General features: G+C 42.1%; 1 protein-coding gene across 6 annotated transcripts; it reads left to right on the top strand.

Annotated features, from left to right (window-relative positions):
• The first annotated feature begins 512 nt into the window (after positions 1–512).
• ANAPC7 (anaphase promoting complex subunit 7) lies at positions 513–26,318 on the top strand. Of its 6 annotated transcripts, none has more exons than XM_047760747.1 (12): positions 513–708; positions 5,575–5,626; positions 5,971–6,157; positions 9,119–9,238; positions 13,846–13,957; positions 14,234–14,387; positions 15,664–15,806; positions 17,504–17,621; positions 18,940–19,136; positions 21,950–22,174; positions 23,400–23,550; positions 25,481–26,318. In XM_047760747.1, exons 3-12 carry the CDS (start codon positions 6,071–6,073, stop codon positions 25,668–25,670), a joined length of 1,497 nt encoding a protein of 498 aa, XP_047616703.1. In that variant the 5' UTR covers positions 513–708; positions 5,575–5,626; positions 5,971–6,070; the 3' UTR covers positions 25,671–26,318. The 6 variants fall into 6 exon arrangements, with proteins under 6 accessions (XP_047616703.1, XP_047616702.1, XP_047616701.1 ...); XM_047760746.1 differs by lacking the exon at positions 5,575–5,626 and adding an exon at positions 1,095–1,232 and having other exon boundaries at positions 5,946–6,157; XM_047760745.1 differs by lacking the exon at positions 5,575–5,626.
• The last annotated feature ends 781 nt before the right edge of the window (positions 26,319–27,099 follow it).

The raw sequence follows: 27,099 nt of genomic DNA, 5'->3' as shown, positions 1-27,099 counted from the left end.
AGAAATTAACGGAAATTATAAATCAATTATACTTCAATCAAAAAAGTAAAGCCGCCTGCAGGTGCCCATCACACCTGAGGGGGGGGGGGCGTGGCACTTTCTGCCTAGAGCTCCTGTGGTACCGAAAAAGCAGCCAGGGCTGCCCCTGGCGCCTGATTGAAATATTTAATTCCAGCTGTTAGGAATTCCTCCCCCCCTACAAGTAACTTTTATGATGTTAAAACACTTTTTATTAATTTATGAAACACAAATTCCTCTCAGACGCATTTCAATTGAGCATGTATACATTCTGAGGTGTCTTTTGTCTGCCGCCAACTGTAAACCCTCAATAAAGACTGCAGTTCAGAAGGCTGGTGTAACTCTTACTAAAAACAAAAACCCCCAAAACCAAATTGTACCGCTTCACACGAGGCATGGCGGGGAAGGAATTGAGGTTTGCTTGTTTGCTTTTTTTCAGGCATTTCAGTAGCTGCCTATTATCTTGGGGGCGGTGCCTCGTTTGGATCCGATGGACCCCGGCGGGGCCGCCATTTTGGAGTCTTCTCTAAGGAGCTTCTACCGGCTTTAAGCGCTGGTGCCGCCGCTCCCCGCGGCCTGGCTGGGCGGAATGAATGTGATAGACCACGTGCGAGACATGGCGGCCGCGGGGCTGCACTCCAATGTGCGGCTCCTTAGCAGCTTGTTACTCACAATGAGTAATAACAACCCGTGAGTTGAGGCGGGGAGCGGCCTGGGGTTGAGGAGAAAGCGGTGCGAGTTTGGGAGCGGGGGCTGAGGGGTCCGGAGACTGGCGGGGAGAAGCGGCTGCGGGCCTCAGCTGACGTTCCGGGGTCAGCGAGGGTCTCGCTGGGCAGAGCCGACTTAGGAACGCTAGTTGAGTTTACTAGGTCCCAGCGGTAGGCCAGGCACTGGGATCCCCTGTGGGGGATTCGGCGAGCGGCGCTTTCTAGATATGGGAGGCGGAGGCTCTGAGGACGACCCTGGCGAGCGTTCCCCGAAAGTTAGGAGCAGAGGTTTTCTGAGGCACCTGTCGCTGGGCATTGCGCCTGTCACATCGTTGGGCTAACTCCTCCCTTCCCTACCCCTTTTCGAAGGACATTTCTTCGCTCGCCAAGGCTCAAAGAAGCCCAGTTCTAGTTTTAGACTTTCGTCCCACATCTGAGATTGATCTTTCCTTTTGGGTATATCAGCAAGGTTCTCTTAATCGCCCCCGAAAATGGGAGACTTTCTTGGTAAGTGGGAGTGGCGCCTTTTTAAGCAGTGCCTCTTTCTGTTTGCAAAGCTGCCATTTTTAGAGTTTTATTACAGGTACAGCACAGGGCTGTTTCCAGCTTTGAGTGCATATCGTTCCTCTGCTTAAATTTCTCCAAAGTGCTTAAATTAACGTTCGTTCCCACGGCCTAGGAGGTCAAATATATAGCTCTCCTGCTCTATCTCACCTACTCTGCTCTTTGTACTTCAGCTTCCCTGTCTATTCTTTCTGTTACTTGAACAGACCAAGCTGGTTCTCAACTCAGGACTTTTGCATTTGCTGTTCTGCTTGGAATCCTTACCTCAGAGCTGCCTCCTCATGTAGGTTTCAGTTCAGATATATCTCTTAGAGAACTCTTCTCTGGCCATTAGAATTGTCCCTTATTCTCACTATTTTATTCCTTTGCTCTGTTTAACATGTTGCGTCTTTTTTTCCCCCCAAACTGAGGTGTAATTGACATATTAGTCTCATGTGGAACATAATGATTGGATATTTGTGTGTTTAGGGTATCTATTACTGCACATAGTTACAGATTTTTATCTTATTTTGCTTTTTTAGGGCTGCACCTGTGGCATAGGGAAATTCCCAGGCTAGGGGTAGAATCAGAGCTGCAGCTGCCAGCCTACACCACAACCACAGCAACGCAGGATACATAACCCACTGAGCAAGGCCAAGGATAGAACCCACATCCTCATGGACATTAGTCAAGTTCTTAACCTGCTGGACCACAATGGGAACTCTGAATATTTTTTTCTTGGGTTGAGAACTCTGTTTTTTTGGCAGCGCCCATGGCATGTCAGGTTACTGGGACAAAGATTGAACCTGTACCACAGCAGTGACACTAGCTGCTGCAGTGACAACACCGCATCCTTGATGTGCTGTGCCATGAGGAAACTCTGTGATAAGAACATTTAAGATCTATAGTCTGCATCACTTTTTTGTGTTACTGGTTTTTTGTTTTGTTTTGTTTGTTTTTTGTCTTTTTCTAAGGCTGCACTCATGGCATATGGAGGTTCCCAGACCAGGGGTCTAATCGGAGCTCAGCCACTGGCCTACGCCACAGCCACAGCAATGCCAGATCTGAGCTGTGTCTGCAACCTATACCACAGCTCACAGCAATGCCGGATCCTGAACCCACTGAGAGAGGCCAGGGATCGAACCCGCAACCTTATGGTTCTTAGTCGGATTTATTAACCACTGAGCCACAATGGGAACTCCTGTTTTGTTTTTTGACCTCACCTGCAGCGTGTGGAAGTTCCCAGGCCAGGGATCAAACATGCACCCACAGCTGCGACAACACTGGATCCTTTAACCAGCTAGGCCAACAGGGAACTCCTTTTGTGTCACTCTTTAACATCTAATAAAGTGAGCACAGTGCTTTTGTGCAGCAAGCACTCAAACGTTTATCATTGAATTTGCTGAGGAAGGGCATACAACCTCAGGAAGGTAAAATACCATGTTCAAGTTCACACATTTAATAAGAGGAGGAGCCACAATGTCTGGATTTTGGTTCTCCTGACTCAGAAGTCTCCATTCTGACCCACCGCAGTCTACTGCGTTTAAATGACATTATAATCTTCTACTCAGGATGGACCCATTTACCTTTGGCCTTGCTCTAGATGCTGTCTGAGCCACTTAAAAGTGTGTTGCCACTATTGCTACCTATTTCATTTTCATTAATGTGCTGTTGGACCTCACTATGTGAGACCCATCATTTTACCACTGTCAACTTAGTACAGACAGTGTGGAGCACTGGTCTCTGTTAGCCTTCTTTGTTTATTCTGGAGGCTTTCACCTAGTTCTGGGTGATTTGTCAAAGCATAGTGTCTACCATTGGGAATTTATGCACCAGTTAGTCATTGTTTTGGGTTCTCAAAGACGTTACAAGATAGTTGGAAGGAGTTTGATCCTCTGATTAGACTTAGCCCATTAAGTTAAACTGGCAGTTTACTTCCTAGCTTCAAGAGGTATATAAATTTTTAGAGTTTTCATTTATATTTGAAAATTTCTTTGTTGCCAGCACACACCATTAAAAACAAGGTCCATCTGTAGTTTTCCAGACTGAGAGGAAAAAAAAAAAATCAAACAGTATTAAGGGATATGCAGATAAGTGTCTGACCTTGAGTCTTGAATCTCACTCCATCATTTTCCTTCTTCAGAGGTAACAACTTAGCACTTTTTCATGTATCATTTCAGAGATAACCTATGCATTCATAAGTAGGCATGTATGTTATAATACATAAATATCTGAATGCTTTTTCTGTAGTATTTCTATCAAATCAACTATTTTCTTTCAAATCTTTTTTTTGGTGGTGCCAGTGGCATGTAGAAGTTCCTGGGCCAGGGATTAAACCTGAGCCACTGCACACACAACGCCAGATCCTTAACCCACTGTGTCACAAAGGAACTCCCTCTTTTCTTTTTGCTGTTTAGGGCCGCACCCACAGCATATGGACATTCCCAGACTAGGGGTCTAATGGGAGCTACAGCTGCTGGCCTGCATCACAGCTGCAGCAACGCCAGATCCGAGCTACGTCTGTGACCTACACCACAGCTCAGAGCAATGTCAGATCCTTAACCCACTGATCAAGGCCAGGGATCGAACCCTCAACCTCATGGTTCCTAGTTGGATTTGTTTCCTCTGAGCTACAAGGGGAACTGCCCCTCTTTTTCTTTTCGTCTTTTTGGGCCATACCCATGGCATGTGGAGGTTCCCAAGCTAGGGGTCAAATCAGAGCTACAGCTCCTGGTCTACACCACAGCCATAGCAACTCGGGATCTGAGCTGTGTCTGTGACCTACACCATGGGCTCATGGCAACACTGGATCCCCAACCCACTGAGCAAGGCCAGGGATTGAACCTACATGGATACTAGTTGGATTCATTTCCCCTGTGCTGCAATGGGAACTCCAAAAAAATTTTTTATTAAGGTAAAATTTACATGCCATCAGACTCACTATTTTATTTAAAGAATACATTTCTGTGGGCTTTTTTTGTTGTTTGTTTTGGCCATGCCTATGGCATGTGGAAGTTCCCAGGCCAGGGATCAAACCCATGCCACAGCAGTGACCCAGGCCTCTGTACTGACAATGACAGATCCTTAATCTACTGTGCCATAAGAGAACTCCCATTTCTGATTTTAAGTATATTCAAGAGTTGTGCAGCTGTCACCATTCTCTATTCTAAAGCATTTGCATTACCCCAAAAAGAAACCCCAAATCTATTAGTAGTCATTCCCTACTCCCACATCACCCCGCCCTTGGCAGCTACTAATTTATGGTACCCGTTTTTGAGTGTCTGTCATTTGTTGAGAAATTAACCATTTGTAGAATTCTTTGACTCTGACTGTCCTTTCATCTTAAGTGGCTGTAGGTTTTCCGTCAGAGAAATACATATAAACACTGACTAGGAGAGGGGGTTAAAAATACAAGTTTCCCATTCAGAACAGTGGCCACGGGAGATCTTGTCTTGACTCAGTGGAAACAAGTCTGATTAGCATCCATGAGGACGTAGGTTCGATCCCTGTCCTTGCTCAGTGGGTTAACGATCCGGCGTTGCTGGGAGTTGTGCTGTAGGTCACAGATGCTGCTCAGATGGGGGCTGTGGCTGTGGCATAGGCCAGTGGCTACAGCTCTGATTTGTTCCCCTGGGAACCTCCATATGTCATGGGTGTGGCCCTAAAAAGACAAAAAAAAAAAAGAACAGTGGCCAGTTCTAACACTTGGGAATATTATTCAAGGTCAAAGAAAAAGTTCTGAAATGTATTGGTTCCTTTACATTGTCCTTAAACCCCTTAGACTTAAGGAAGTTCAAATACATCTAATGCTAGTAAAGTTTACTTTTTTATGTAAAAACAAACCAACTTTAATCAAATAAGGTTAATCCTTTTATTCTGTCCCATTCTCCATTTTGGCTTATCTTAGTCTCTTCCCATACTTCAGTATTTTAGGATTCCCATTTTCTTCAGTATTTGAAGTTTTCAGTTCCCATCAAATCTCTTTTTGTTTAGCACTTAGCTAAAAAGTGTTCAGAATGGTGAGTTTCTCTTTTCTAGGTTTTTTAACCCTTCTTTGGTAATGTTTGGTGATATTAGTTAAATCATGATTATTTTCCTTTGTTTATATTAACCTAAAAATTGATGTTAATATGAGAGTATGGCTACATATCACACTTATAAGTTAAGAGGGCTTGGGTTAAAGAAGGGGAGGAAAAGATGTACAGTTTACTCTTGAACAACTCTTGGGGGCAGGTAGGGGTACTAACGTGCCCTGCAGTCAAAAATCCAGTGGTCCTCTGTATTTGCATTTCCTCCGTATCTGCAGTTCCGTGCCACAGATTCAACCAAGGATGAACTACTGAAAAAATTACATGAAGGTAATTTGTAGTTCAAACCTAGGCCGTTTAATGGTCAACTGTATTGCATTTCTCTTTGTGTATCTCTGTATTACTGAATTTGATTTAAAGGTATTTCTTTTGGAGTAAGGGAAACATAAGAAAAAAAAAGAATAATTTAAGGCAATTTCCAGCATGTGTTGACCATATTAGCATGGAGTACAATTAGCGTCTTTTTTTAGGGTCTAACAGTAAAGGCATATTGAATTTTCTGTAAACTGTCATTACACAGGGCTTGTATTAAACTTATGTAGACACTAAAGAGGGTGTTCTTTATAACGTTTCAAAATAACCCACGTAGGGGGTATACTTTCTTTGTTTTCTAGTGAGTTATTCTCCCCATCTCAGAAGTATCAGCTTTTGGTGTATCATGCAGATTCTCTCTTTCATGATAAGGAATATCGGAATGCCGTGAGTAAATATACCATGGCTTTACAGCAGAAGAAAGCCCTAAGCAAAACTTCGAAAGTAAGACCTTCAACTGGAAATTCTGCATCTACTCCTCAAAGTCAGGTAATTGGAGATAGATGAGTTTTTGCTTTTTTGTTTTGAAAGCAAGAGAGCCTGAAGGAATTTAAAAGACTGATAATTAGATGTAGAAGATGTAAAATAAGAAGTAATTTTAGGAGTTCCTGTTGTGGCTCAGTGGTTAATGAATCCGACTGGGAACCATGAGATTGTGGGTTCGATCCCTAGCCTGACTCAGTAGGTTAAGGATCTGGCATTGCCATGAGCTGTGGTGTAGGTTGCAGACACAGCTCTGATCCCGTGTTGCTATGGCTCTGGTGTAGGCTGGCAGCTATAGCTCCGATTGGACCCCTCGCCTGGGAACCTCCGTATACCGCGGGTGTGGCCCTAGAAAAGACCAAAAAAAAAAAAAAAAAAGATAATAATTTTAAAGAGGAATGTACTGGAGAAACAATGATGAAAAACCACTTAGATGCAAGAATGCGTCCAACCGTGCATTAAGTACTAAAAGCAAAATTCACTGTGAATCTAAAAATAGAATTGAACATGGATTATCTGGGCTCTAACCCAAGTCATGCATTGTTCATCCCTTTTATACAAACAGCTCAAAATCTAAAGTTTTTTATAATTTTACGGCAAGTACACTTTTTTTTTTTTTCTTTTTAAAATCTTTTTAGGGCCCCAGCAGTGGCATATGGATATTCCCAAGCTAGGGATCAAATTGGAGATGTAGAGCCATAGCAACTTGAGATCCATGCCGTATCTGTGACCTATGCCACAGCTCACGGCAACACCGGATCCTTAGCCCACTGAACAAGGCTGGGGATTGAATCCGCATCCTCATGGGTGCTAGTCGGGTTTGTTAACCACTGAGCCACGATGGGAACTCCAATACTCTTTTTGTTTAAAGGGGATAGATTATAGGTACGTCCTGGTATATGCCTAAAATCTGTATGGGTAATAGACATGAAAAATTTTGTGTGTGTGTATGAAGGAAATAAACAGAATCTTTAGGGAGAGGGAAATTTTTACTTTTCTATTTGAACCTGTCTTTAAATTATACATGCAACTTGGAGTTCCTGTCATGGCTCAGCAGAAAAGAATCTGACTAGGAACCATAAGGTTGCAGGTTTGATCCCTGACCTCACTCAGTGGGTTAAGGATCTGGTGTTGCCGTGAGCTGTGCTATAGGTCACAGACGAGGCTCGGATCCCCTGTTGCTGTGGCTGTGGTGTAGGCCAGCAGCGACAGCTCCAATTGGACCCCTAACCTGGGAACCTTCATATGCCGCAGGTGTGGCCCTAAAAAGACAAAAGACAAAAAAAAAAATTATACATGCAACTTATATTTAAGAGGAATGTCAGTAGAATGAACTGAGAGTGAAATTATAAGTCATGTTCTATATTTTTCCACATTAAAAAAGATAAAAATTAATGGTTTTTTTTTTTTTTTCCCTTTTTAGGTCTGCATCTGGTATGTGGAAGTTCCCAGGCTAGGGTTGAATTGGCGCTTCAGCTGCAACCTACAGACAGCAGCTTGCGGCAATACCAGATCCTTAACCCACTGAGTGAGGCCGGGGATCCTGCATCCTCATGGATATTAGTTGAGTTCTTAACCCAGTGAGCCGCAATAGGAACTCGGGTTTTTTTGGTTTGTTTGTTTTTGTCTTTTTTTAAGCCCTTAGATCTTTATCTTGTTTTATTTCTCTTTAAGTAGAACCTTCTTTTTTGTTATTGAAGAGCCATTTGCCAGTTTGTCTGTCGTGGTTCTTTTTAGGGCCACACCTATGGCATATGGAGGTTCCCAGGCTAGGGATCGAATTGGAACTGTAGCCACTGGCCTACACCACAGCCTCAGCAACACCAGATCCTAGCCGCGTCAGTGACCTATAGCACAGCTCATAGCAATGCCAGATCGTTAACCGACTGATTGAGGCCGGGGATCGAACTTGTGTCCCCATGTATGCTAGTCAAAGATTTGTTTTCACTGAGCCAGGACAGGAACTCCTCTGTTTTCTTTTTTTTCTTTTTTTTTTTTGTCTTTTCTAGGGCTGGGCCCACGGCATATGGAGGTTCCCAGACTAGGGGCCTAATGGGAGCTGTAGCTGCCAGCCCACGCCACAGCCTCAGCACCTTGGGATCCAAGCAGCGTCTGCGATCTACACCACAGCTCACAGCAATGCCAGATCTTTAACCCACTGAGTGAGGTGAGGGATCGAATCCACAACCTCATGGTTCCTAGTCGGATTCGTTAACCACTGCGCCACGACGGGAACTCCAGGAGCTCCTCTGTTTTCTGACACTGGAAGTCATGTGTGTTATCCACACAGGATTAATCTTAGAAGAAGTAGTTAAATGCTTGAGCATTCAGTACCCCAAGCACCATGCTAAACCTGTCTTGTAAATTAAATATATTCTTCAAGGAGTTTTTTTTTAAAATTGAGATGCAGTTCACAACATAAAATTTACAATTCAGTGAATTTTAGTATATTCACAAAATTGTACAACCATTACCACTGTTTTAATTCCAGAACTTTGTTATTACTCTTTAAAAACCTTGTGCTCATTATCTTCCCAGGCCCTGGGAATCACTGACATTTCTGCCTCTGTAGATTTATCTATTCTGGACACTTCATATGAATGGAATTTTAAAGTATGTGGCCTTTTGTGGCCAGTTTCTTTTATTTAGCATATTTTCAAGGTTGATCCATGTTACAGCACAGAATAAAGAACCAGTTCTTTATTCCTTTTTATTGCAAAGTAATATTCCATTGTATGGAAAGGCCATATTTTAACAATTAATGGGCATTTGGGTTGTTTCCACTTTTTGTCAGTTAATGCTGCTGTGAACATTAGTGTGCAGGTTTTTTTGTGGACTTATATTTTCTGGTCTCTTGGCTATATACATAGAAGCAGAGTTGCTGGGTCCTGTGGTAACTGTTTAACGTTTGAAGAATTGCCATACTGTTGAAGTGATATTTTGAAGAAATGTTTCATTTCCTCTTAGTGTCTTCCATCTGAAATTGAAGTAAAATACAAAATGGCTGAATGTTATACAATGCTAAAACAAGATAAAGATGCCATTGCAATACTTGATGGGATCCCTTCAAGACAGAGAACTCCAAAAGTAAGTTGAATTAACAGTTTGTTACACATTTTTCTCTTCTCTGGAGTTCTTCCAGCCCTCTTCCTCCATGTTTTCTCTGTGCATTAATAAGTCCATCTGAACATTTTTATCCTCATTTCTAGTTCTCACTTGGTTACTCTGTTCTCCCTGTTCAGAGAGATAGAAGAGTGACTTTCTTACAAGATCGTGAAAATTCAGCTGATGGAAATGGTAGCTGGAGAATACTATAAGTGTTTATTCTTCGGTGTATCTTATTATAGGAAATATGATTTGCAATGTATTTCTAGTTACCAATAATACTTTCTTAGAACCTCATTTTGTGCATTCTTTAGCTATACCCATTTGATTAATGTGTATTAATCTGTTTATTTTTTAGAACTAAGACTACAAGATCCTGTTGTGTGAGGGATGGTATTGTATTTGATTTGGCAACATATTGTAGTGTATAGAATGCCTTTAACTGATCTGGTATCTTGTCTGAGTTTAGGGCATAAAAGCTGGGCAAGTTACCAGACTGGCTTTCCTTTTTTTTCCTTACTTATAAAATGAAGATACTGATACTTTCTCTGGTACAAATTAAGTTCATGTATGTGAGAATACTTTTCTTAAAGTACTGTTCTAGGAGTTCCCGTCGTGGCTCAGTGGTTAACGAATCCGACTAGGAACCATGAGGTTGCGGGTTTGATCCCTGGCCTTGCTCAGTGGGTCAAGGGTCTGGCGTTGCCATCAGCTGTGGTGTAAGTCGCAGATGCGGCTCGGATCCCTTGTTGCTGTAGCTCTGGCGTAGGCTGGTGGCTACAGCTCTGATTGGACCCCTAGTCTGGGAACCTCCATGTGCCACAGGAGTGGCCCTAGAAAAGGCAAAAAGACAAAAAGAAAACACAAAACAAACTTTAAAGTACTATTCTGTAAGGAGTATTATATTGGGCATCTCTCTCTCTTTTTTTTTTTTTTGGTCTTTTTAGGTCTGTGGCGTATGGAAGTTCCCAGGCTAGAGGTCCAATTGGAGCTGTGGCTGCTGGCCTATGCCATCTGTGACCTATGCTGCAGGTTGCAGCAGTGCCGGATCCTTAACCCACTGAGCAAGGCCAGGTGTCAAACTCACATCCTCATGGATACTAGTCAGGTTTGTTACTGCTGAGACCCCTATATTGGGCATCTTTGATTACAAGGTTTTTCGAAGTCCAGTTTAGAAAAGCAATGAAAGTCTTTGCTCTTAGGATTGAATTCACATCAGTATTTAATACTCTAACACATACTCTCATGTAACCTGCCTCCCTCATTTTTATTGAAAAACTGTTCTGTGTGCAACGAGTTGCTTAACAATAGGAATTTTGTATGTATGATGTCTATGTACATCTTCCTGTCCTTAAAAGAAAGGACTTATAAGCAGTAGGGACCTCATGTGTTTAGCTAGTGTTTTTTCACCCAGATGTTGGTGAATTTTGAAAGTAAACAATCAAGAGTTTTCTTGTGGCCTAGTGGTTAAGGACTTGGTGAGGGCATAGCCAAAATTTTTTAAAAATAAAGGTAACGCATCAAATTTGATGAGAACATGTTTAAGCGTCTCCTCATGTTGAGAATTTATTTTCTGAATTTTATTTTTTATTTTATTTTTTGTCTTTTGTTTTTTTAGGGCCACACCTGTGGCATATGGAGGTTCCCAGGCTAAGGGTCTAATCGGACCTGTCGTTGCTGGCCTACGCCACAGCCACAACAACGTGGGATCTGAGCCTCGTCTGCGACCTACACCATAGCTCACGGCAACACCAGATCCTTAACCCACTGAGTGAGGCCAGGGATTGAACCTGCAACCTCATGGTTCCTAGTCAGATTAGTTTCTGCTACACCAAGATGGGGCACTCCTATTTCCTGAATTTTAAAAGTTAAGCTATTTCCTTAGTATATTTGATATTGGTGGCTGTTACTAAAACATTAGTATGTATGTTATAGAGTAACCTGTTTCATAATAAATTGGGCACTACATACTAAATTATGTTCTGGTATGAAAGTCTTACCCCAGGAATAATATTTTTGTTTGTATGAAGAGTGACTTCTTTTGGAAGATACCATTTTGATTAAAAATTTTGAATGGTCCCTATTCCTTATTTTATTGGAAATGCACCATAATTTCTTCCTTGATGACTTGAAGGAGTGTGGAGAGATTTTTTTTTTTTTTTTTAATTTTCCCACTGTAGTGGAGATATTTTTGAACATGAGTAATGGCAAAGAGGCAGAGCTTTGTGGTATTCAACGCTTTGGTACTTATAGCCATCGTTTTAGGAGGGACCAGAGGAGTCCACATTTGTTAGGAGTACATATCCTTCATTCTACAGACCTGTTGTAGCCAGGAGCAAAGAAGATATGTACCTCAAACATAAACCTATAATATTTACAGTTTTTCTTTCTTGTTCATTAGGGAGTTAACTGGCTTCTCAGTCTGTGTAAAAGACAAGGAAGTGAGTCAAAATACATCTAAATGAATGTCTGTTAATGTATGGTAAACACCACCACACATTCCTTCACATTTTAAAGGAAAATTCCAGTCTGAGATTATTATATTTTGGAAAATATTTTAACAGGAACATACCAACAAACAATTTCTCACTCAGTTTTTAGAAAGTCGTGACTGCTTGTGGTTAAAACTGGTGGAATGCAGCTTTATGATGATGTTTCCAAGTAAGGATCTGTTTGAAAAAGAATTGACTTTCTTACTAGGTAATTCTGGTAAACTCAACTCTTTCAAAGTGTCAGATAGTTTAAAGGGCATTTTAATATTTGTTGAGACAGATGATCTCTCAGTCATCATTAATAACAAGCTGTCAAGAAAGGATCTTTAATTTTGTTCTTTTTAGATATTGATACCAATACTGGAGTTTTCCTTTAAGTACCTTTTCTTAAAAATGGAAAATCTGAGGCCAAGTGAATAACAGTTTTATTTCTAGTATTTTCATTATTTTATTGTTCCAATCACTGTGGATTAATGCCATACTAGATTGTTATATATACTTCAGTTCATAATTGGAACAGATGTTCCTCATCTTTGGAGTCTTTTTTTTTGTTTTTTTGAATAAATATATCTGGCATAACAAGCTACAGATAATTGAAAAGATTGGGGATTGGCTTTTTTTGTGCCTAAAAATTGATTGCTTCCATAGGTTAATGATCTGGCAGATGTTGTGTTGCATTTAATTATTATTTCTTTGTCTTTTTGCTATTTCTTGGGCCGCTCCCACGGCATATGGAGATTCCCAGGCTAGGGGTCCAGTCGGAGCCGTAGCCACCGGCCTATGCCAGAGCCACATCAATGCGGGATCCGAGGCGTGTCTGCAACCTACACCACAGCTCACGGCAACGCTGGATCCTTAACCCACTGAGCAAGGCCAGGGACCGAACCCGCAACCTCATGGTTCCTAGTCGGATTCGTTAACCACTGCGCCACGATGGGAACTCCTGCATTTAAGATCTATTATTTTAAATTGGAATATTGTGTTTTTCTCTTCTATTATTAAGGTCATTTATCCCTTCCCTATAACATCTACATTCTTTGGAACTCTTAGGATTTCTCAAATTTTCCATGTTGTACTTTTAGGAAGGGTTATTTTACTAGAGCTTTATTGAGTTACCTATTTAATTTGTTCTAAAAATGTGTTCACTGGATTTAAATAGTGTAGCTGATCTCTGGATCACTGTCACCTCTAGAGGTCAGTTAAGAGTTTGATTTTTGTAGCATCACTTTGATGCGTTAGATTGCTTTAAGCATTAGAAAGGCCAGAGTCTAGCTGCCAGATTAATTGTCGGAGAGAAGCCAAGTATTTTACTTCCGTGTCTGTCCTTTCCTTTTTTAGGGAAAATTCATTTGATCTTTTTTAACTAGCCATGTAAAGAATTCCTCGCTTTCTGGAGTTCCCATTGTGGTGCAGTGATTAACGAATCTGACTAGGAACCATGAGGTTTCGGGTTCGATCCCTGGCCTTGCTCAGTGGGTTGAGGATCCGTTGCCATGAGCTGTGGTGTAGGTTGCAGATGTGGCTCGGATCCAGCATTGCTGTGGCTCTGGCATAGGCTGGTGGCTATGGCTCCAATTAGACCCCTAGCCTGGGAACCTCCATATGCTGCAGGAGCGGCCCTAGAAAAGGCAAAAGCCAAAAAAACCAAAAAAAAATTCCTCACTTTCTTATGCCTGATAGTAATTGTATTTAGAATATGTAAACTTAAAAAATAATAAAATATGTAAATGAGCACTTTTTAGGGTAGCTCATCTTGTCTTAAGATCAAGAAAGAATCGAGGTAATTAGAATTCTGTAATATTTCCCAAATTAATGTTACTTCTGTTTCCAGAGGCAGCATGTTTGGTCCAGATATTACTGGACCTTTTGGTTGGGTAAGTGAGAGGAATTTGACTTTCCTCTTAGAAATGGACATAGGAAAGCAAAGATAGTAATTTCCTCTTTGATTGAAGAATGAGGTTGACTTTATTTCCACAGGGCTCTGGATAGATTTTCCAGTTAAAAAGTAAAATAGCTAATAATAAAAGTCAGGACTTACTGATGGTGTGGTTTTGTTTTTAAATATATACTTACCTTACTGTCTTGTTTTTATTACAGATAAACATGATGCTGGCAAACCTGTACAAGAAGGCTGGTCAGGAGCGCCCTTCAGTCACCAGCTATAAGGAAGTACTGAGGCAGTGCCCATTAGCCCTTGATGCCATTCTAGGTACAGGTCATTTTCTGCCTATTTGCATGGAGTCTTTACTCTTAGTCTTGACTGAAATTAGAATAACTTATTTTTTAAAAGTTGCCCATGCCTCACCTCCAGAGAAAGAGTCAGTAGATTACTGTTGCTGTGTATTCTTTTCACTGATCAAGAAATACTGTAGTTCTGCCATATGTATCTTGCTTAGAATGGGGAAAGGGTAGCATATTGCTTCTTGCATTGTAGAAGAAGGATGCTATCGCCTCACCTTCTTTCTCCTACTTTCTGTTGGATTAGGTTTGCTGTCCCTTTCTGTAAAAGGTGCAGAGGTAGCATCGATGACGATGAACGTGATACAGACCGTGCCTAACTTGGATTGGCTCTCTGTGTGGATCAAAGCCTATGCTTTTGTACACACTGGTGACAACTCAAGAGCGATTAATACCATCTGGTGAGAGCCACAAAATTAATTCAGTATACTTGGGGCCCTTCCTTGTATGGAGGTCTGATATATCTAAATTAGTAAAATAGAAAAATGAGATGCTTATTTTTTGGTTTTACAGCCATTTGTCTCTAGGTTTTTTAGTCTCTTAATGTACTGAATGGTCCCGAATGTAATATTAGTAGTCTCTGCTGAAGTCCTCCTAAATGTAAACTTGGACTGAGTTAACTCTGTACTTGCAAAAGTAGTAAGCCTTGCAAAACAGACTTAGTGTGTCATACTTGAACCTGGAAAGTCATCTTTTTGGTTGTCCCAGAAGTATATTTTTTTGTAGCATCTCACCTGGGTTGCTTCATGCCTGGGATTTTCTTTCTAGTCAGGTAAAGTCAAGAACGAGAGAGTGGGGTTTGTGTTATGCAGAATCATTTTGTTGAGTGATAAGTAGCTGTCACTTTGAATAATATTACATTTAACACCATATAGTGTTTGTTGTCCTCTGAAAAACTGAAACCAGAAAGTTCTGTCTAGGTAATGAAGGAGATTTCTGCTTCTTTCTGCGTATTTACTGTCCTGTCTTGTATGACATTTTAAGTTACAAGCTCAGAGTAAGAAAATCTAGTTACATGTTTGTTTTAAAAGTTTTTCATAGAGTCCCCATCGTGGCTCAGCGGAAACAAATCTGACTAGTATCCATGAGGATGCATGTTCAATCCCTGACCTTGCTTAGTGGGTTGGGGTTGCAGCATTGCCCTGAGCTGTGGTGTAGGTTGCAGATGTGGCTTGGATCCTGTGTTGCTGTGGTGAAGGCCGGCAGCTGAAGCTCTGATTTAACCCCTAGTCTGGGAACTTCCATATGCTGAGGGTGAGCCCCTTTAAAAACAAAAGGTTTTTTACTATGAAAAATTTCATGCTTACACAAAATAGTACCCATATGCCCATCACCCAGATTCAGCAATTAAGAGGATTCACAATGGATTTTTTTTTTTTGGTCTTTTTGTCTTTTTGCCATTTCTTGGGCCGCTCCTGCGGCATATGGAGGTTCCCAGGCTAGGGGTCGAATTGGAGCTGTAGCTGCCAGCCTACGCCAGAGCCACAGCAACGCAGGATCCGATCTGTGTCTGCAACCTACACCACAGCTCACGGCAATGCCGGAACCTTGACCTACTGAGCAAGGGCAGGGATCGAACCTGCAACCTCATGGTTCCTAGTCGGATTCATTAACCACTGCGCCACGACGGGAACTCCTCACAATGGATTTTAACATTCAATGTTTAATATCTTAAAGTTCACTAGAGAAAAAGTCCTTATTGAGAGATAACGTGGACCTCCTGGGAAGCTTAGCAGATCTGTACTTCAGAGCTGGAGACAACAAAAACTCTGTCCTCAAGTTTGAACAGGCACAGATGTTGGATCCTTATCTGATAAAAGGTAAATAATTCTGGGGCAGGGTGGAAGTGCAAGTCAGAAAATAGGTAGAAGATGTAGTGTGATCTTCTGATACCATTTTTCATAAAAATATTTTGTAAAATGTATTAGAATAGCTTTTTACCTTTTTTTGGGTCCTGACAGATGTCTCTAACACTTGGGTAATTCCATTTTGGGCAGTTGTTTTTGCTTGCAATCAAGTGTCATCTTGCCACAGATCACTATTTGGCTTTTTTCTTGGGGGAGGGATCAGAGCCCCTCCATGTGGTTTATAAATTTATGATGTGCCTACTGAGAATTTGGATGGCATCCCCAGAACCATCATATCCTTTTAAGGAAATTTAGCTTTACTGTGTCCTTAAAGATAGTTAAAAGGGAGTAAGTGAACAGATATTAGTAAGGGATACAGTAAAATGAATAAAGGAAGTAGTTAGATCTGAACATCAAATTAAAAATCATTGATTTAAAAGAACATTTGCTAAAAGGATAAGCCATGGGGACTTCCAGAGGATGGCTCTGGGGTGAATGGCAGTGAGCAAAGGGGGTATGTATGCAGAAGTAGTAGTGGGAAATAAGGTTGGGTAGATAGGCTGAAGTCGGCTTGTAAAGGCCCAAAAAAGGCCATCAAAAACAAACAAACAAAAAAAAACTGTGACAATAAACCACAAAAATGACAGAGCAGGGAGGGGAACCTTCACAAGCATGTAGATGAGGAAGCAGATCCAGAAAGATGAATTTTTTTGCCCTAGGTCCCCTCCTGCCCAGTCTTAACGTTTCTTTTCCAAACTGCCTGTGCCCTTGATGAAAATGGTGCTTTAGAAATGCTAGTCTGGGGAGTTCCTGTCGTGGCTCAGCAGTTAACAAACCCTACTAGTATCCATGAGGATGCGGGTTTGACCCCTGGCCATGCTCGGTTGTGTTAAGGATCTGGCATTGCCAAGAGCTGTGGTGTAGGCTGCTGGCTACAGCTCCAGTTCAATCCCTGGCCTGGGAACTTCCATATACCTCAGGAGTGGCCCTAAAAAGATGAAAAATAAAATAAAAATACTAATCTGGCCATAGTTGACAAAGTGGAGTTGGAAGCTCAGACCTGAGTCCAGGGACCAGCAGGGAATGTTGCAATAATCTTGGTTTAAGAGGTGGTTACATGGGAATCTGAAGGAATAGTAAAGGATGATGATCAGAGGTGGGTAACAGCGAGCTTAGGGTCCTTTTTATAGAATGTGAGTGAGAATAAAGGGAGAGGTGGGGGAAGGGCAGGAAGGATGATCTTAAAGGAACTAGATTTCCAGAAAAAGCTACGTGCTTTTTTTGAGACGAATATAGTAAGTGTGTACTCCTGACTGCCTATGCCTCTTAGAAGAGAGAACTTACTTTGATGCCTTTTTTGGGCCTTTACTGGTTATGAGTTAGGGTAGTTGTATTATCATGCCACAGGATGTAGGGACAAATAAATAGTTCCTGAAAATAACAGGCTTTCAGATTGTGAGGTAAGTCCTTTTACTCCTTTGCTGCTTTTTTATTTTTTACACTTTTGTATGTGTTTTGTCTTTTTTTAATAGTCATTCTGTAGGAAACAGGGAGTGCTGGTGGGAGGAGATTATGATGGTGGAGAAGGCTCAGACCCTGCAGGAGCTAGGGCCTCAGTGTGGGCTCTGATGATGGTTGCTGCTTTGTTTCAAGAGCCTCTTTCTCTGTAGGAATGGATGTATATGGCTACCTCCTGGCACGAGAAGGGCGGCTGGAAGATGTGGAGAACCTTGGCTGCCGCCTTTTCAATATTTCTGATCAACATGCAGAACCTTGGGTGGTCTCTGGGTATGTTTATGCATTCCCTTTTCTCCCCAGTTTTTTCAAATTCTTTAGGAAATTGCGATCCCTCCTAAACAGAATATAGGTTGAAAGCATTGGGGCTTTTTTTTGTTTTTTGTTTTTTATGGCCCTACCCACAGCATATGGAAGTTCCTGCTCTAGGAACCTATGCCACAGCTGCATAACAACTTGAGTCACTGCAGTCCAGTTTTTTTTGTTTTTTTTTGTTTTTGGTCTTTTGAGGGCCGCGCCTGTGGCATTTGGAGGTTCCCAGGCTAGGGGTCAAATCAGAGCTGTAGCTGTGAGCCTGCACTATAGCCACAGCAGCTCGGGATCCAAGCCACATCTGCGACCTACACCACAGCTCATGTCAATGCCAGATCCTAACCCACTGATCGAAGCCAGGGATCGAACCTGAATCCTCATGGATACTAGTCGGGTTCGTTAACCACTGAGCCTTGACGGGAACTCCCTGCAATTTGATTCTTAACCCACTTTGCCACTGTGGGAACTCTGAAGGCACTGGTTTAAGGGTTAATTAGGCTTGGCTTCAAGTCATGGTCTGTCTGTGACTTGGGGTGTATTATTTACCTCTCTGGATCTATTTTCTCATTTGGAAAATGAGGATAATACCCTTGCTTTATGGGATAGGTGTTAACTGAGAATGCATTATGCTCAACACTGGACCTGCTCATGGGAAGGTGTCAGTGAGCAGACCAGGAGCTGTGCTGCTTTGAAATTGACCTGGCTTTACAGATTCTCTGAATATTTCTCATCTCTCATTCTCTGATGTCATATCGTCATAACATACCCAGAGCAACAGATTCTTTTTTGTAATTTTTCCCTTCCATATCAAGATTTCTCCCTTGGAGTTCATGTTGTGGCTCAGTGGTAACAAACTTGGCTAGTATCCATAAGGATGTGGGTTTGATACCTGGCCTCACTCAGTGGGTTAAGGGTCTGGCGTTGCTGTGAGCTGTGGCATAGATTGCAGACATTGCTAAGATCTGGTGTTGCTGGGGCTGTGGTGTAAGTCGGCAGCTACAGCTCCAATTTGACCGCTAGCCTGGGAACTTCCATATGCTGTGGGTCCAACCCTACAAAGAAAGACCACCCCTCCTCCCCCCAAAGAAGATTTCTCTCTTAAAAGTAAATATTTAGTAGATTTTTTTGTTGTTGTTCGATTTTTTCACTGATATCTTAGGCTAAAGTTGTAAGTGGTTTGTAGTAAGGCCTTCTCTTTGATTTTCCTTTGCTTTTACTTTTGGATGAAGTTTCTTTATGGTCTTCTCTCATAACTTTTTTTTTTTTTTTTCCCCTCCAGGTGTCATAGCTTCTATAGCAAGCGCTATTCCCGAGCCCTCTATTTAGGAGCCAAGGCGATTCAGCTGAATAGTAATAGTGTTCAGGCTTTGCTACTTAAGGGAGCAGCACTTAGAAATATGGGCAGAGTCCAAGAAGCAATAATCCACTTTCGGGAGGCTATACGTCTTGCACCTTGTCGCTTAGATTGTTATGAAGGTAAGATAAAAAAATATAGATTAAAAAAAAATAGGAATCTGTAAGTGTGGTGACAGCACTCAGGTGGAAAGTTTTTGTTGGGCTGCATTTCCCAAACTTCCCTGTACATTGGAGTCTGTTGTCTGGGGGGAACTTTTAAAAATCCTCCATTACTGTTTGTCACAATATTTGGGTTTGGGGTAATACAAATGTGCAGAGCCATTTGGGAGCCATTGCATTAGGCATTATAAATTCATTCAGGACTCTTTAACTGTACTTTTTGTTCCGTAGTTTCAGAAACCATTTTTCTCATTCTTTGTTTCTGATTTTTGGTGAGGGTGTAGTTGGGATGGGGGTTTTTTTGTTCTATTTTGTTTCTTAAATGTGGCCCACTTATTGATGTGCCTCTCTCTGTGCTGGCGCTGTGCTAGATTGTTTGGTTATATCTTTAGATTCTTTTTTTTATAGTTTCCTTACCTTGGGTCAGAAACAAATAACTTAGAGGGTAATTTCATATACATATGACAGTGTTGGTTGTAGGAACTGGTCAATTCAATGTGACCTTCAGGGTGGGCATGATCAGAGTCAAACTTTGTTTTGTTATGTACTATTTTAAGTTCATGTCAACTGACCCTAGGAGTTCAAAGCTGTGCCAGCTTCAGTCACAGACGTTAAAATAGATCCCAAAAGATGCAATTCTTCCAAAGTGTATTTTTGTAAGAATTGAAAAATATAGCAATCTAGGAAGGGTTTGCTCTTAACAGGAAGATGAGTTCAAGTTTGAGAAATGTGGAAGTTGGAGTAAAAAAAAATTGGCTTAGATAACCAGAGAACTGTGACCTTTTGTGGGTTTGTTCCTAAAGAAATTACAGCAGAGTTCCCTTGTGGTGCAGTGAATTAAGGATCCATAGTTGTCACTGCTATGGATCAGGTTGCTGCTGTGGCACAGGTTTGATCCCTGGCCGGGGAACTTCTGTATGCCACGAGTGCAGCCAAATAAAGGAAGAAAGAAACTGCAGCAAACCAAGCTTTTGGTTTCAGATTAAATTCTTTTTTTTTTTTTTGTCTTTTGTTGTTGTTGTTGCTATTTCTTGGGCCGCTCCCGCGGCATATGGAGGTTCCCAGGCTAGGGGTTGAATCGGAGCTGTAGCCACCGGCCTACGCCAGAGCCACAGCAACGCGGGATCCGAGCCGCATCTGCAACCTACACCACAGCTCACAGCAACGCCAGATCCTTAACCCACTGAGCAAGGGCAGGGACTGAACCCGCAACCTCATGGTTCCTAGTCGGATTCGTTAACCACTGCACCACGACGGGAACTCCAGATTAAATTCTTAATTCCGAAACTGTAGCTTCCGTAACCTTCCAGCTGCTTTTATCACACTAACTCCTATCTGCTACGTGCTTATTTCACAAGAGCCTGGGAATGCAGCTAATTAACTCCTGTTAATTGGACACAGGATGGTTAAAGTTGTACCGGCGTTGGCCAGTGAGGCTTTCACTCTTGCTACAGTTTGGAGATTTGGATCAGGGAGATTTGGTTATGTCCTCTGGTGCTTCTTGCAGCCTCCAGCAGAGCTTCCTTTACTGGTGGGAGCTCTGGATTAGTGAAGTATGGTTTTAACATTTCCCTTTGAACTTCCAGTGTGGCTTTAGCTGGAAAGGAAAGCTATTCAGTAAGAAGTTGCAAACAGCCATATTCCGAATCCAACATGTTGCCCTTAAGAGTTAGGTAATTTCTTGTTAAGTAACTGTAGTGTGTGATAGAATGTGCACAAACATTATAAATGCCGCTAGGGTGGAGGAATATGCAGAGAAAATCTGCCGGGGAGGAGTTCCCATCGTGGTGCAGTGGAAACTAATCCGATGAGGTTGTGGGTTCGATCCCTGGCCTCGCTCAGTGGGTTAAGGATCCAGCGTTGCTGTGAGCTCTGGTGTGGGTCGCAGACACGGCTTGGATCCTGCGTTGCTGTGGTGTAGGCTGGCAGCTGTAGCTCCCATTAGACCCCTAGCCTAGGAACCTCCATATGCTGCAGGTGTGGCCCTTAAAAAACAGACCAGAAAAAAAAAATCTGCCACTGTGTGAGTTTGGAGTTTAAGCTGTTTTTCTGTGAGTACTTTGTCCCAGAAAGTATTTCCTCTGTTCTTCATTTCTTGGCATGAAGAGTTGAGAGTTGACCTCTACTTGAAGTGTCTGTCCCCTTGGAGCATCTTGCTTTGGTTATGGAAAGAGGCAGGAGCTGCCGATCTTGGTGTATTTTGGTCCGTCTAATTAAGCCCTTTCCATCTAGTTTAAGGAAGCTCTCAGCAAATGCCTTTTGAGATAACTTTTATGTTTCCAGTGAAACACAAAAAGTCTTCCTTTCTCTGTAGGTTGCTCCCTGGGTACTTAAGGAGCCCTCCCCCTTAAATATAGGGCTAAAAGTGACTGAGCTCACCTGGAAATTAACAGCTTGTTAGGAAGCAGCAAAACCTTGGGTTTTGTTAGAAACCTCTTCTTACACAGTTTCAATTAATGAGTAGTGTCACATTTATTACTCTGACATTCAGCTGGGCTGCCAACATGCTTTGGTTTATTTATGCATGTTTGTTTCCTTCGCTAACTTAAGGTGCCTTTACACGGCAGGCTTTTTCCACATCCATCAAGTCCTCTGGGGAAGAGCACTTCTTAGCTATTCTATCAGCATACCCTCTGGTCTAATCTCACCATTAGAGATTTCTCCTGGCCTACTTTTTGTTTGAAACTATGAAGGTTTGCAATTTGAAAGGCTGTCAGGGTGGAATCGTGTCTTGGAATGGTAATGTGGTTGAAATTTCTGTTATATTTTTTCAGGTCTCATCGAATGTTACTTAGCCTCCAACAGTATTCGAGAAGCAATGGTAATGGCTAACAATGTTTACAAAACTCTAGGAGCAAATGCACAGACCCTTACCCTTTTAGCCACCGTTTGTCTTGAAGACCCAGTGACACAGGAGAAAGCCAAAACTTTATTAGATAAAGCCCTGACCCAAAGACCGGATTACATTAAGGCTGTGGTGAAAAAAGCAGAACTACTTAGTAAGTGTATCTTGTTTACGTCCCTGTAACTCATTAATTGTGTAAAACCTGATTTCAGTTGGGATTCCCTAGTCCCAGCTGGTTACAGATGATCAAACAGGTACTGCTTTTGCAGTAGGTCTGGGCCCCTGTGCATTGGTTTATATTTAGCTTAGACCTTGAATTGGCAGGGACTGACTTTTGTGGAGTGGGTCAAACCAGCTATACTTTGGCTAGTACCTGTTCACCTCACTTTGTCCTCAACTAATTTGGGCCAAATATAACTGGTCATAGCCAGTTTGAACTATTTTGACCTATTTTGGTTCCCTTATAATTTCCCTTTTAGCCTTGGTTTTCTAAGTCCTGATTTATGATGAACTGAGTTTGGGCTAGTTTGGCTAATAAAATACATTTTGACTCTTTCTTTGAACTTTCTTAAGGATAAATTTTTAAAAATCAGAACTCTGGAGTTCCTGTCACAGCACAGTCGTAATGAACGTAATATCCATGAGGCCTTGGCTTCAGTCCCCAGCCTTGATCAGTGGGTTAAGGATCCGGTATTGTTAACGATCAGGTGTTGCCGTGAGCTGTGGTGTAGGTCACAGATGCAGCTCAGATCCCTCTTTGCTGTGGCTGTGGTGTAGGCTGGCAGCTACAGCTCCTGTTCAGCCCCTAGCGTGGGAACTTCTATATACTGTGGGTACAGCCCTAAAAAGACTGACTAAATAAATAAATAAATCAGAACTCAAACTGCACATTTCCTAATGGATTAGGTATTCAAATGTGCTCATTCTCACTCCCTGCCACACTACTGTTCTCTTGACATCTATAAATAGGGATGTCAGATCTGTCAAAATCTGATGTCAGAATTTCATTATTGTTGTGGTGGGGTTTTGTTTTGTTTTTGTCTTTTTGTCTTTTTGCCTTTTCTTGAGCCACTCCTGCGGCATATGGAGGTTCCCAGGCTAGGGGGCTAATCGGAGCTGTAGCCAGGGGCCTATGCCAGAGCCACAGCAACATGGGATCCGAGCTGCATCTGTGACCTACATCACAGCGGCAACACCAGATCCTTAACCCACTGAGCGAGGCCAGGGATCGAACCCGCAACCTCATGGTTCCTAGTCAGATTGGTTAACCACTGAGCCACAATGGGAACTCCTGTTGTGGTTTTACATATATGACTTGCAATGGGAATATATTTCGAAACATTGTGTAAGTAGGAAAATAAGGGTCTTTTTCTTTTCAGGCAGAGAACAGAAATACGAAGATGGAATTGCTTTGTTGAGGAATGCACTAGCTAATCAGAGTGACTGTGTCCTGCATCGGATCCTAGGAGATTTCCTTGTAGCTGTCAATGAGTATCAGGAAGCAATGGACCAGTATAGTATAGCACTAAGGTAGGCACTTAGCCTCCCCGGGGGGAAGGTTGATGAGGGGTAGAGGAGGCAGGGAACAATGTAACAGGAGTTCTGCAAATACACTTTGTATCCACAGTTGAAAACAGAGTAATAATAGTATGGTAGAAGAGTTGTTTGTGAATTTATGACTTCTGAAAATTTTTTCTTAAGGTATACTAACAACATTAAAGAACTATTTCACTCATAACCAGCCACACCACTATAACATCTGTTTTCATTTGTGTAGATCATCTTCCTGGCCTTGCCAATGCATATACATATTTTTATAGGGTTATATGTAGTATATATTTTATATTCTGCTTTTTCAAATCAAAGTATTGTGAGTACTTTCCCATGTTTCTACCTACTATAGTAGTTAAGAACTTAAGCTCTGAAGAATACTACCTTTACCATCTGTTATCTTGGACAAGTTACTAACAAATTTCCTTGTCTATATCTACCTTATTAGGTATTAAATAAGGATTAAATGATTATTCCATGTAAAGCTCTTAGCAAGCACTGTGCCTGGTACATAGTAAATACTAAATAAATAGTGGTATTCTTACTGCTTAATACAGAAGTGATTTCTTTGAGGGTTGTCTGTGTGTCTATAAAGTTATGGTGGAGGCCTGTCTTTAATCGACTGTAATCACATTCATTTACGTGTTCAGCAGTTGAGCACCACTCATGAGACTGGCATCTCAGTAACCACTGGGGATGCTGTGATTCCGGGACCTTTCAGTCTCCACAGACGGATTGATGCCATGTGCTAAAAGTGCTTTCATAGCAGTCTTTAGAAGGCAAGGTGGGAGTACAGAGGATGGGGAGCCCTGGGTGTGGATGAGAGCTGTATAGAAGGTTTCAGAGAAGAGGGATATTACAAATCAAGCTACACTAAGTAGGAGCAGGATTCCCACATGGGTTTCACCTGCCTTTTGGAAGCCCAGAAGCACATGTGAAAATAAAATACCAGACTTTAATTAGAGGTGGGATTTGCTAGAGATTGGACACCATGTGGCCTTGGTGGATGGTCACAAAGGCCAAGAGGACAGGAGTTCCCATTGTGGCTCATGGGTTAAGAACCTGACTAGTATCCATGAGGATGCGGGATCACTCAGTGGGTTAAGGATCCGGTGTATATTGCAGACATGGCTAGGATCCTAAGTTGCTGTGGCTGTGGTATATATAGGCCAGCAGCCACAGCTCTGATACGACCCCTAGCCTGGGAACCTCCGCATGCCACAGGTGTGGCCCTCAAAAAAAAAAAAAAAAAACAAAACAGATTTCTTAGGAGCCAAGTAAATAAATATGCTGGAACCTCTGGACTTTTGGGGCTTTGGCATGCACAAAGACTCTTGGCTGCTAAAGTCAAGTGCCCAGGTCGGGGTAACTATGGGTCCTGGGGTCTAACCTAGGAGTTGACAAACCTGTCCCGTGGTAAGCACGAGGATGGTCGGTTGACTACTGGGATGCTGATACGTTTAATTATAGCATAAGAACATGGAACAATTTTATGCACAGAAAAAAATAAGTATTTTTTGTAACCTTGTATCTTCAAATACTCTTAAGAAATTACACTTAACTTTTTCTGTTAATGGTGGTTTGCTACTTTTTCATTTGTGTTAATCTAGTATCTTCCTCTGGCAGAGTGCTAGGGGTAGTAAGTGTATGAAAAGGTTTAAGAAATACATGGAGAGAACTAAAATTGGGAATTCTGAAACTTGGGACAAGACACTTTTTTTCACTTCTAGTGGTGGACTCCCTCAATCCTGCAAATGGAACCAGAGTTGTTTGGAGAGGCCAGGCATTAGCAGTTTCTCTAACTGCTAGAGTTAGTGGTCATTTCACTGCCGTGCCAGGGAGATGACGCATCAGCCAGCAAGAAGCAAGGCAGAGATTCAGGCCTCTCCTTTGTTTTGTTGTCCCCTAGTTTGGACCCCAATGACCAGAAGTCTCTAGAGGGGATGCAGAAGATGGAGAAGGAGGAGAGTCCCACGGATGCCACTCAGGAGGAGGATGTGGACGACATGGAAGGGAGTGGGGAAGAAGGGGACCTGGAGGGCAGCGACAGTGAGGCGGCCCAGTGGGCTGACCAGGAGCAGTGGTTCGGCATGCAGTGAGGCAGGCAGCAGCTCCGTGGCCACACTGGCCTGCCCTGCTCTGAGCACTTCCATGGACTGAAGGAACCCGTAGGAGCCTGCTCTCTGGGAGGACAATGATTCAGCATGTGATTGCAGCAGGGGTCTCTGCCCTTTGCTCTCTATTTCTAGTAGTGACTTTATTTTTAAAAACCGAGCCTGACCAACCTTCCATATATCTCAACCCTCCCCTGCTCCAGCCAGGGAGGACAAGTGAGCACTCTTTAGAGGCCCATGGACATGTTGGCTTCTAGACAGAGTGCTTTTTATAGAACTAATTTCTAAATCTGAAGCTCAAGGAATAGACAATGGGTTTTTTTTTTTTTTGTGACATTATGGATGGGTCACCCAGAGCAAGAGTGTCATCTCCCAACGGCCCTTTTAGAAAGGGTTTGCTATCCCAGAAATCACCAATCTGGGTTTTCCAAACTTCCCTAGTAACCTTGCTTCCTTCTGCAATGTTAGTAATGCCTTAAGCTGACAATTGCTATTTTGCAGAACAATTTTCCTATTTGCTAATCTGGTAACTTGCCTATGAACCTGGGCTGGATATGAGAGACAGGTGTGACCTGGAGCATGAACAGAGGTGCAGCTGGGGTGATAACTAATAAAACTTTTTTTGTACAGTAATGGTGTTGGGTTGATCAGATTGGAAGCCCTTTATAGATTTTTTTTTTTGATCTCTTACTTACAATGTATCAATTCAACCCTAGAATGATTTGCCATAGATTCCCTTTTTCCCAGAGTGTTGGGAGCCAGGAGGAATGGGAACTTCAGGTAATACAGAGTTGATTCATCTATTTTGCTTTTTTTTTTTTTTTTGGCCACAGCATGCAGTGGTTTGATGTGGGAATTTAGTTCCCAGACCAGGGATTGAACCTGTGCAGCAGCAGAGAAAATGATGAATCCTAACCACTAGACAGCCAAGGAACTGCTCCATCCATTTGTATTTTTAATTGGTAAATTCCCTAGTCTTTGGCCAGATTTAAGACCATTGCACCTTGTCTCTGTCAGGAGTGCTGAGGTCGGTGTCTGGTTTCAGCATTCTGTTGTGCTGGTCATTGGGGGGGAATCATCTGGCTTCAGGTGTGGGGAGACTTTACCCATCCTCTTCACCTTGTTTAATATGTGATGCTTTTGACTAATCTGGAGGTGAAGGTCGGGGGCGGTGGCACAGCTGATCTCAAATTCTCATTAAAACAAAATTAGTCAAAGGTGATAAAAATGTGAATTTGGTATAAATGAAAAGTTCTGTCTTAAAGTGTAAAAGCCTAGAAATGTACAGTAGTTGAGTTTAAAACATCTTGTAATTGTAATTTAAAATGGGCAAAAAGTTAAAGTATCTTTCGGAATGAGAACTAAAGTCTGGGCAGCATTGTTTGATGGAGCAGTTTTTTAAAAGAGCCCAGCA

The sequence above is a fragment of the Phacochoerus africanus genome, chromosome 15 (genome assembly GCF_016906955.1).
Source record: "Phacochoerus africanus isolate WHEZ1 chromosome 15, ROS_Pafr_v1, whole genome shotgun sequence".
Taxonomy (NCBI): Eukaryota; Metazoa; Chordata; class Mammalia; order Artiodactyla; family Suidae; genus Phacochoerus; species Phacochoerus africanus.
Note: the sequence above shows the minus strand (reverse complement) of the source record. Positions and strands in the feature narration are given on the sequence as shown.

Coding starts and splice junctions, on each gene's coding strand:
- ANAPC7 (XM_047760745.1), top strand. CDS start 608: ATGAATGTGATAGACCACGTGCGAGACATGGCGGCCGCGGGGCTGCAC. Junction 9,239..13,845: donor CAAGACAGAGAACTCCAAAA/GTAAGTTGAATT, acceptor TTTTTATTACAG/ATAAACATGATGCTGGCAAA. Junction 22,175..23,399: donor GAAAAAAGCAGAACTACTTA/GTAAGTGTATCT, acceptor TTTTCTTTTCAG/GCAGAGAACAGAAATACGAA.